Source organism: Bombus vancouverensis, chromosome 12 (genome assembly GCF_051014615.1).
Source record: "Bombus vancouverensis nearcticus chromosome 12, iyBomVanc1_principal, whole genome shotgun sequence".
NCBI classification, from domain to species: Eukaryota; Metazoa; Arthropoda; class Insecta; order Hymenoptera; family Apidae; genus Bombus; species Bombus vancouverensis.
In genome coordinates, this window is record NC_134922.1 from 11,987,337 (window position 1) to 11,999,004 (window position 11,668).

The window sequence follows — 11,668 nt, forward strand, 5'->3', positions numbered from 1 at the left end:
TCACGTTACCACTTTTTATCCAGAAATATGTAAAATTCAAATGTTCAAAATCATTTATTGTCTTTCGATACCTGTTCCCTCGACTGATCGAAGCTAAACGATTACGTGCAAGACTATAGTCAGATATTCAACTACATATATAGGCTTACAGAGAAATGTTCGAATAAATCAGTGAAATCCGTTTTGCATTTTTCCATTCGTTTTAATACCGTTCAACCCGTCCGCCCACATACTCCGCATGCTTCTTCCACCTGCACGGTTTTGAACGCATTTACATCATAGAAAATCATACATATCAAAAGATTCCAACTTCAAAGCTGCGTGAAAAAATGTTTCCAATGGAAATTTCAGAATCTTAAGGATGGACCCTCAGTTTGCAAACTGTTCGATCATTTCTCGACGTCCCTTGTTCCGAATATATCGCATGCTTTGATTTATCCCGTGATACTGAAATTATCGGCGAAATAACTGTAAAGGGCGGATGTACGTGAAAAGATGGAACGTATGAAATCATCGTTATCCTGTGAAAAACAATTATAAGAGTGATTAATCAAGAGCGCAAGAATACAAGTTGCCGAAAGAAAAACGAACGAAATGAATTGGCAGGAACAAAAACGACACCGCTACTGTACTTCCTCATCCTGTAATTAAATATGGTGTCTCTGAGCGCTGGTACCACTGAGCTTTATAGCACCTCGGAGATCTTAAAAGAAATGATACGTATAAATCTTAGTCGAGGGCCAAGAGTATTTCGTTTCTGGCAATATTTTAATCCGAGCGATACTATGAAACACTGTCAGGGTATAAACAGTTAAAAATGTTCTGTACAAATAGCGTAACAATGTTGTAATCTTGAATTTTCGTCATTCGTAACGCATCGCCGAACAGATTACTGTTTTCATTGAAAACTCGCAAACAAAGTGCGCAGCTATAGAAAAAGTATCAAATCGCGCCGAGTTTTGTAGCGCAATTTGCCGAGCGTTAATTCAATTAAGCGTTGTTTGTCAGGCTAGATCGTTTAAATCCAGCGCGTTGTTCGCGGTTTTGTTTCTTGTTCTTCTATTTCGAGTGCTGACGCGAACCCAGTAAGTTAATTAATAGCTCTTGAAGCAATTCAGTGGAAAAAATTAGAAACTACTCGTTTCGAACTTTCTACCATTTCTTATCAACGTTGAAAACTGTTTAAAGTTCTTCTGTTCAAACTTCGAGAAAACGATAATATATATTTTCTATGTCCTTCTAAAATTGTATATTCAATTTCATTTATGTGGAAGATCAAACTTTTCATATATTTCGATTATTCGCGTGTTCCATGTCAAAAGATATGGATTTTATTAACGTTTTAAATACCTCTATTACAAAACGTAGTAACACTCGTTCGTTAATATCGTAAAAAATTTGTTGAAACGTGGAAAGAGAGATGATTATTGCACCGGTTTCAGATACCACAGATAAGCTACGCATCAACGAGCACAGAACTGTCGGATAAAAGTCGCTTCGAATATTTTAGTAGGGTAGTGCCGCCAGATAATTTTCAAGCTCAAGCCATGGTGGAAATCATTCATCAACTCGGTTGGAAATACGTATCTACGGTTGCAGTTGAAGGTGATTACGGAGAGAAGGTAATTAATACTTGTACATTCTTCATGCGTATCAACAATTCCATTTTTTTCTCTAATTATACTCATCTTCGCTTCTATTTCCTCCAGGATAATGACTTGGAATGATCCGTTATAGAAAGTACCGTAATGATATATCGTACATTTGTAATCGTTTATGCTTCTCGTCAGGATTAATATTTTAATAACCCGCGTTTTATATAAGGAATACAACTTTTTACGTTAATCAGTAGACGGTGAATATTTATGCAAATTTTTCCATGACATTATTGATCTTTACGTGTTTTTCACAAAGCAACACAATATCGTACAAATTTTACTTTAATTTTCCCAGGATATCATCCATTGTTTATGTCGTGACAGACTAATAGATCTAAATTTAAAGAAGCTTATGAATCTCTTTGAACGCATCTTAAATCCTTATCCTATCAATTCGAACTTTTTGACTTTCCTCGCTCACGATATAATATCTAGCTCTTATGGTCGATTATAAAAGTTTTAATTAATGCATTCTCAACAATAGACTTGTCAAAAGTTCGTGCCATAAATCTAACTACTTTAACAACATTTCTGACTAATAATAAAAAATCCCTTCGTAAAAACATTTTTCATATTGTTCCAACGTTTAATCGACCACCTCGATTAACTGTTACTCGTCCATTCCGTACAGGGTATTGCCAGTTTTACCTCATTGTCGACGGAGTATAGTATCTGCGTAGCAGTCAGCGAGAAGATTTTGAGAAACGCGAAAGCCGAAGATTTCGATAAAATCGTCGAAAGACTCGGTTCGAAACACAATGCCAGGGGTGTCGTTTTATTCGTCGATGAAGATAACATAAGGTAAAAATCGACTGCTTTTTGCTCTCCTTACTCCACTCAATCGTTTTTGCACGTCATTTCCAAGCAGGTCATTAATCATTTCTTTCAACGATATTACCTGGTCCAATATCAACCATATCTTTCATTAAAGATGTCAAGGGTTAATTCGATGCTGCTAAGTGTGTAACATATATATGAAATAACTATATAAAATGTGTCGTCGTGTAACAAACATTTCAATTGTCTGCCAGTTTTCTCTATGTTAATTGATAAGAATTATTTGCTGTTTCTCATTCAAAAAGAAATTCTTTATTATTCGCAGGAAACTTCTACAGGCAGCTGTTAGAGCTAATCGTACAGGCCATTTCATGTGGATTGGTAGCGATTCGTGGGGTGCTAAAGTATATCCAGTGAGAGATCAAGAATTCGCGGCAGAGGGTGCAATCACAATTTTGCCTTATAGAACATCCCTTCAAGGTAAATTGATTACAAATACTTGGTCGAGTTTCGAGTGACGAATCTAAGAATCTCAACATTTTTGTTCCATTCGCCCTTCTGGACGATTGTGTTGTTTAAATTTTTACAAACTTTGTTCAATAATGGGGTTTTCCATATAATACTTTGAAAAAGTAAAGATTCGTCTGAGTAAAACGCGAGAAAACGAGGCTAAAAAATGATTGATAATTATCCAATTAGAAAGAAACTTCAGCTTGTTTGAAATTCTCCATGCTCTGAGCAAAATTGAAGTTTCTGGATAAGATAAAAAGGTAAGAGAAAAAGGATTCGTAAGGTATCTTTGGGAGATAGTACAAGTATCTTCAATTGGCTAATTGCAAAGCGAGACTTCTGCGATCAAAATCAATTGGGTTAATGAGTAGGATCAAAGAAAAATATCTTAGTTAAAGATATTAATTATTTATGTGAGATCCTGTTTGCTTTGTTAAACATGTGCGGTGGAAACCTCATTTTTTCTCGGTAAATTTCAATATTAAACCTAACACTAACATTTTAATAAGCTGTGTAATATAGCAAATTAAATCTCTGTTTTAAAGATATCGTAGATACATTCAATGCTTTAAAATAACTATTATTTTCAGATTTTGATGACTATTATTTAAGCCTTCGACCAAGAGTGGATAATGAGTGTGATGGTCAGAGTGAAAGTAATGTGCCACACAAGAAATTGCCTGGAAAAATAGTAAATTGTCGAAATATTTGGTTTCGAGAATTTTGGTCTCAGCATCACAAATGCAGCTTCAATGCAAATTTGTCTGCTGGCATGACACCCTGTACTGGTAACGAGAAATTAATTGATTATGAGCAAGAAGGATTGGTGCCATTTGTCGGTGAGAGATATCTCCATTATTTATATATGACTTCATGAAATTATTTAAGCAAGTCTGAAGGAGAGCATAGAAATTAAATTTCATCTATTAACAATTCCATTTAATTACGAAAGTATTCACAGGGAAAGTATAAGTAAAAGAATAATCTAAATAATAGAAGAACATAGGAAATAAAATGACTTTTTTGTAATCTGTTAACTTTTGTTTATCTCTCTTCTTGAGAATAAGCTGCAGCTAACGCTTGCAAAATTTACACCCCTTTCCCTCCAAAAAACCAAAAACACTACGCTTGATTGATTTTAGTTGATGCAGTTTACGCAATGGCGCATGGTGTTCATAATTTAATAAACGAGGAATGTATAAATAATGCTGGAACTAACCATTATTTGTGTGAAGATCTTCGTCCAGCCCCAGACGGTCAACAACTTCTTCAACATATTCGAAATGTTAGTTTTATCGGTAAGTATGGTCTTTATGGTCCTCCGTAGAATCTTTGATCGTAATGTTTTTCTCCAATTCTACTTACAATTTGAAATTGGATAATTTACATCCGCAGATATCTTATAAATAAATTTATTTATCATTCTTTCACCTTAATTCGTGTCACTATCAAACATTATTTTTTGTGGATAGACCTGTACATACAATTAATTTGCACTTTCTTTAAATAACATTCAGGTCGTCAAGGTACTGAAATTAAATTCAAATCCGATGGCGATGCGTATGGATTTTATAATATATATCAGTATCAAAGAAAAGAAGACGGGCGTTTTGATTATGTTCTTATCGGTACATGGAAAGAGGAGTAAGTAAAGCATTACAATTATAACAATTTTTTATCCGAGTTTATTAAATTAGCTATCCAGCTGCTCGTCCAAATATCTCTAATCTATCTTAAGGAAGTTTTGAAGGATATTTCATATAAATCTCGATAATAAACGCAATGAAATTTTGCAATTCTTATTCTCAGGTTGGACCTTGATATTAACATGACAAGGTGGGCAACAGGACCCGGAGAAATGCACATCCCTCGAAGTTTATGCAGCGATAATTGCCCGCTGGGTCATGTACGCAATTTTCAGGTGAATAATACGAGTAAATAATTTAATTTAATATCCTTCTATCTGGTGTACAAAGTTACTACAGTTTAATTTTCATGTATAAAGGTTATTCAACTTTGTATTCTTAGAAATAATATTTTGTAACGTAACGATATTTCCAGGAAGCCTGTTGTTGGAGTTGCGTGGCATGTCGCGAAGACGCTTACGTTTTTAATGACACTTGTCGCAGCTGTGGTCCAGGATATGCACCGGATGAAACAGTAACAAGTTGCATCAAACTAACAGCAGAAGTTATTCCATGGACTAGTCCGTGGGCATTGGTGCCATTGATATTTGCATCCATTGGCATACTTAGTACTTTGTTTACAACGATAGTTTTCATTCGGTATGTTCACAGTCTACCCTACAAATTGTCCCAGTTTTTAACGTAAAAAATACGCGACTAATAATTTCAAGAATTTAAATATTCTAAAATGTATTTTCCCAAAATTGTTACCTCGGAATAAGAATCTTCCTCTTATTCTATTTCATTGATACTAATTGACTAATTACATTCCAGTTTCAATCGTACTCCAGTAATTATGGCTTCTGGACGCGAGTTATGTTACGTGTTGCTAGTAGGGATTCTATCGTGTTACGGCATGAGTTTCGTGATATTAAGCAAGCCAACTACATGGAATTGCACATATCTGAGAATCGGTCTTGGCTTGTGCTTAAGCATCTGTTATAGCGCGATACTAACTAAAACAAATCGTATATCACGCATATTCAATCAAGGAACTAAGAGTATAAAAAGGCCTTCTTATACGTCTCCGAAGAGCCAAGTTGTAATCGCTATCGGTGAGTTTGTAATTCTCGAAGGATATGCCTGGATATTTTGATAAAATATCGAAATTTTACTTTTCCATCAAAATTAAAAGCTTAAAATCTAAAATTTTACAAAGTTGTTGCGATGCTTTTACCGTAGTCGGCATGATTAACTTGTTCTTCCTCTTGATATCGTATTATGTAACTCCCGTTTTTATAGGGATCACCGCAGTGCAATTAGTTGGTGTTATCGTCTGGCTAATCATTGAACCACCGGATACCACGGAAATTCATCCGTATCCATTATCAGCGGTACTCACATGCCGCGTTTCCACGTTTTCATTGATGATGTCCCTCGTCTACAATATGTTTCTAATACTCATGTGCACTTTGTACGCATTCAAAACACGTAAGATACCGGAGAATTTCAACGAAGCGAAATACATTGGTTTTACAATGTATTCAACTTGCATTGTATGGTTAGCTTTCGTACCCATCTACTTTGGCTCAAACAATGACTACAAGGTCGGTATCTAAAATCATAGGAGACACGTATTATCTTGCGATTATGCGTATCAAACTGAGAACCAATTAATGGTAATTCGATACGATTTTTTAAATTTATTGTTTCAAAACAGTTTAATGTGTAATTTATATATGTACATATATGTATATACATATAACAGTACAAATTAGAAAACCTTTTTGTAGGCATGCAGCAAGAAAATACAAAATGAATTGTATTATAAATGTATTTATATTTAGTCATCTTTCCATATGTTATTAATTTGTGACATTCTTCGTAATTTTACTTCAAGAGCTTTGCTCAAAAACTTTAAAGTAGATGAACATTTTAAATATGAAAGATTGTTATTATCTTTATTGTTATTCCGCTCTCGGTGAAATAAGAATTAAACGAACGTAAATATAAATTTACAGGTGCAAATCGCGAGCATGTGCATGTGCATCAACATCTCTGCGTCAGTAGCTCTCGGTTGTCTTTTCACTCCGAAAGTATATTTGGTACTTTTTCAACCATATAAAAATGTTCGGCCTGGACATGCTAATGTGAGTAATACAAAATTTAACAAAAAACATATCGCAGCAAAACGATTACTCTAATAGTAGGTAGCTCTTCTTATTAACGAGTGATATTAAATACAATCAATTGGAAAAAGATATGTTTTAGGAACTAGTTCACTGCACTCTACTGTTCAAAGTATTATGCGTTTTTTATTTTATTTGGATTTGACGAATTACTTTAATAAAGGAACACATAAACTGCTGGGAATTTATTAATTTATGGCGCTTCACGTTTTTATTTCCAAATAAATAAAACTGCTATCTCTGCTACCTCTCCTCACGTGATCCTTACATCAGTTTCATATTAAAAACATTGTAAGTGATAATTCTTTAACTTTCATAAGAATCTATACCTATTTCGATGAATTTACGACACGAATAGAAGTCGCAAGTTTCAGAAATATTTTATTAGCACTGTAAAAGAACCGTGAATATATTGTTACGTAAATACATTTATTTAGGATATTGTTCAAATATTTTCGATCTGCCAAATAATTTAACGTAAGAATAATTCAACGTAATTCTAATCAAAGTTATAATTTCTAAGTTAATAAGAATAATTATACTTTCGGTGTAATATTATAATATAATATTTCGGATCTTAAGTGTTTCGTTAAACTATTGTAGACGGGTGGACTTCAAAGTGGTAACCGCGCAGTATACAGCATGCGATTTTCTGGCGGTCGTAGTCAAACAATGCAGAGCATGACCTCCTGTTCTCGGAGCAGTCCACCGGCATCACGTCCAAGCCAGGACGAGGTGAAACATGCCAACGGTGAGACACAAGCACTGGCGAGCCCGTCTGTCGAGGAGACCTCGGTTAGCTAGGTCTCTCTCATACACATCCCTCCCTGTCTAGAGTGTCAGGCCAGAATTCATGAGACCACCGTGGAGATATACGACGATGACGAAGAGGACCGTAAGCTCTCTACTATCCAGGAAGTGTCAGAATCAAGAGACATTTCCAGTCCTTCGATGTTCGCGGAAAATTGCCGAAATCGAAGTCGGAAGTCGATTTCCAGCGATTCCGACCAGGTGATCGATGTTTCACTAAGTCTTACAAATGCCAATCTAATTTTCGATCAAACGTTGTTAAAAAGAAATGTAAGAGAGACTTTCCCGATCCTTATTTCATAAAAGTTGATTTTCTTCACTTGCATATCACTCTGTTATCGAGAAATTAAATAGTTTGATCGAATAAATATTGATTAATGCTTGTACGCTAGGAGTAAACTTTTCTAATTTATATTTTTATAACTATTTTTTTGAGTCGGGCGATCCAGCACGTAAAAATCGCATGGGAACGATCAGTTGCATCTCCGACAAAGTGGAGTCTTATAAAACTGAAGCTAACATTTTCCCAAGCGAAGATCAAACTTTCCACGTCTACAGCGATTCACCGACGTTTTCCGATTTTTCATCGTAAATCACGACATGTAATGTCAAGGTAACGAAAAACTGTCATTTTTTAACATGCGAAAAATTATTTAACGGTGCCAAGACGTCTTTTTAGCCTCGCATTTGTCCTCACAAGGGCAAATTAGATATAAAGTGCATACATATATGTAAGTGCGAAATTACTGTTCAAAACATTTAGAAAATCAAATACCTTTTATATAGCTTTTTAGCAGATTTTAATTCCAATTTCTTCTAACTTTTAATTCTAATTTATTCAACGTTCTTCCAGTCGTTCATTTTTGCCTTGGCTGTTTTGGCAGAATTTATTATTTCAAATCTCGAATTAGAGATTCGTATTGAGATATTTTCCATCAGTGCTACAGACACGAATTAAAATGCAATTTACTTAGGTGAACTACTTAATATTACGTTGTTCGATGAACAAGGATAATAATCTCGATTCGTTAGTTCCTTATACATCTCTTAGGGATAAATATTGCAATATTTCGTACTATATATTACGACATTCAATCGAAGTTGATAACACGTGTACAAAATATTTATACTTATTTTATATGTATACAATGTTAATTTACTTTACGAGGATAAAGTCTTGATTACAATTTTGATAGAATATCAGTAGAATAGATATATTGTACACATTTATTTGCAAACTATTTTATAAAACTATCAAATATTTTATCTTCTTACGGATTGTTCCAGAAGTACGTATGCGACAAATTAACGAATCACTAACAGAAGAGGTATCGTATATGATAAAGAAAATCGCCACTGTTTTCGCATTTCTTCCTTCAAGAAAATTGGAATGTAAAGCTGAATGCTACATTGATATCATCCGAAAAGATCTAAATTTTTCATTCCTCAATTGTCTCTGACAAGATACTCAAACTTTATCTATTTTTGAACATATTCGGATGTCGTGCCCACTAAACAAAATAATAAAAATATGTTCTCCACAATTTCTACATATGTATGAAACTAAATCAGCCGTGAAAAGTTAATTTACTTTTCTGAAATCTGTTGCTAGGTAAAGAATATTTGGAGCACTCTCTTCGCAGAAGTCGCGAAACTATTAACACATATCCACCATTCTCTTAAGTGGCTTGCAAACGTTTGTGAACCACTTAAGCGGTTGGCGCAGACACGTGACGCGCACGAATGCTGATGCTTGCTGAAGCCAGGGTTTCAATAGCTATGCACAAACGTTCATGAGCACTTGGAGCCCTTGCTATGTAAGCAATTGTTGATCCGTGTACGAAAAACGATAGCCTCTCGTCTTCATTGAACGCGCGCAAACAACGAATTTCATTCCAAGTACCGACACTTTTTAACAACACTCGTGAACTGTGAATACGAAACGAATTGCTACGTACTTCTAGTTGATCTGTATAGAAAAATCAAAACAGGAACAATTTCTTTCCGCTTACTATATTTAATTCAATGAGCAAAAATACAAAGATTTTGTTGCTGTCATATTATTAATTGTAAATGAATCTCTTTCACTTAAACGAAAATAATTTAAAAATACAATGAATTCTTTTGGATCCGTTTGTTACGCTGTTATATCGCATAACATCTAAATGTGATAATCATAAATCAGAATATGATTTAGAAGATATTGTTAATTCTTGAAATAAATTTTATATAATTATCTATGTTATAGATATCTATAAAAATTGTCACTTTCGGATGTTCCGTTTATCATTATGCTTCACGTTGAATATTTTCTTTATACAACTTTTTATGCTGTTAATAAATATTCGTTAAGTTATTAGTTCTTAATGAGACATCAACATCTGATCTTTCTGATTATGCCAAAGTTCTTAAATAAATATTACCATAGATAGTACAATAAAACTAATATTGGAAGTGAAATGTCCAATACGGTAAATAAATGTGTACTTTTACAAATATATATAACTGCCGACGATTAAAAAGTCAAATAGCTATAAAGAACAAAAATTAGACATATGTAGATCGTGTGCGTGTGTAAATGTGTACGTGAAAAATAAATGAGCGTGAATTTTTGACTAAATATGTGCCAACAACGCTGAGAAATTACGTGAACAAATAGGATATACTGTATTATAAAATGACTTTTAAACGAGAAGCGTTTTAAATAAATTAGACGCCACGTATCCTCACTTGAATATTTCTATTAAATATATATATATATTAATATATATTAATTGCATTGTTAGTACTAAATTACATAGATGTTTATTTATAGATATATCGTATGTTATTACATCAACGTTGTACAAAAATTAGACACGTATTTTTGTTAATTTTGCGTACTATAAATTTTTCCAGAAAGTTATCTGAAAAAATTAGATCACACGTTAAAGGTTTAAAAGACATTTTAATATGATAATGCGGGCGTAATGAAATAATCTTTTACAAAATTATTAATTACTCTCGTAGTATCTTGAAGATGTCTGATTATGTGCTTATTACAAAAATATCTCTGAAGACTATGCGAGAGATGAAACGGTTAAACATCTTTGCTTGACTTAGATTACTAATTTCAATAATTATTAATGATTTGTAAAAAAATTACCAGAAAGACGAAAGCTATAAATGAGTCAAGGAAATTATATTTTATCTTGATAAATTAAATTGAATACTATTACTATAATATTAAAGAAATTTGTTAGTGGAAATCTATTTTGTATCGTTAAGTTAAATTATTAAATAGGAAGGAATTCTTTTAATTTTTTGAATGAAATCAAACGAGATGAGAGAACAATCAACAATCAAAGATGTTTACTTCGAATTTATGTATAGCGATTAAGTGGAAAATTGATTGTCGCAGAAGCGTAGACAACGAAAAATATAGAGCCCAAAACGTTTTGTCGTAAAGGTAATATTCATAAAAGCTACAAGCAACAATTGTAAGACTTGAAAAAGTTACATAATTCTAACGGTTATGAGAATCAAATATTATTCTGAACCTTGTTCAAGGTTTATCGATAGAGAAAGAATTTATCCACTTCTCAGTGTGCTTTGGAATTTATTACAGTTGTTATAGCGATTAAAAATATACATGTATTATAATAATTAGATAACTGAAATTCGAGTACATCTGATTACTCTCTTCTAATAATGAATGCAATGGTGACCTGATAGGTAGTTACGTACAGATAACAAAGGTCAATTTATTCTTACTTTTACGTTTTAGACACTAATTAATAACCATGCGTATAATGATTCACACGCGACATGTTATGTAGTTTTTAAGAAAAAATTCTGATATCTGAATACAACTTGTTGTATGTTTGTATGTTTAGAGTGAATATATAACATATATAGTATATATGAAAGAAGAATATACAAGGAAATAATGAAATACAAATTAATAAGTGGACTAGTGAGCTATAATAAGGTTTCTCATTTTTCAAATACAATTTTATATTCTGGTGCCAACCGAGATAAATGTAACCTCAATTATACATTTGTAAAATGAAAAGAAACACTTCATAGTCAGCCAATAAATACTGAAAAAAGAGAACTA

At 33.2% G+C, this 11,668-nt stretch overlaps 1 protein-coding gene across 1 annotated transcript in view; it reads left to right on the plus strand.

The window, feature by feature from the left end:
* The window catches only part of LOC117155109 (metabotropic glutamate receptor 8), a 43,324-nt gene extending 31,659 nt beyond the window's left edge, over window positions 1–11,665 (plus strand). The window contains exons 5-18 of the mRNA XM_033330692.2: window positions 1,443–1,622; window positions 2,290–2,459; window positions 2,761–2,915; window positions 3,536–3,784; window positions 4,088–4,243; window positions 4,463–4,589; window positions 4,755–4,866; window positions 5,007–5,230; window positions 5,405–5,685; window positions 5,873–6,177; window positions 6,592–6,720; window positions 7,363–7,510; window positions 7,595–7,770; window positions 8,006–11,665. Coding sequence (XP_033186583.1) covers window positions 1,443–1,622; window positions 2,290–2,459; window positions 2,761–2,915; window positions 3,536–3,784; window positions 4,088–4,243; window positions 4,463–4,589; window positions 4,755–4,866; window positions 5,007–5,230; window positions 5,405–5,685; window positions 5,873–6,177; window positions 6,592–6,720; window positions 7,363–7,510; window positions 7,595–7,770; window positions 8,006–8,161 — 2,568 coding nt within the window. The 3' untranslated portion in view covers window positions 8,162–11,665. The remainder of the gene's footprint in view (window positions 1–1,442; window positions 1,623–2,289; window positions 2,460–2,760; window positions 2,916–3,535; window positions 3,785–4,087; window positions 4,244–4,462; window positions 4,590–4,754; window positions 4,867–5,006; window positions 5,231–5,404; window positions 5,686–5,872; window positions 6,178–6,591; window positions 6,721–7,362; window positions 7,511–7,594; window positions 7,771–8,005) is intronic.
* The last annotated feature ends 3 nt before the right edge of the window (window positions 11,666–11,668 follow it).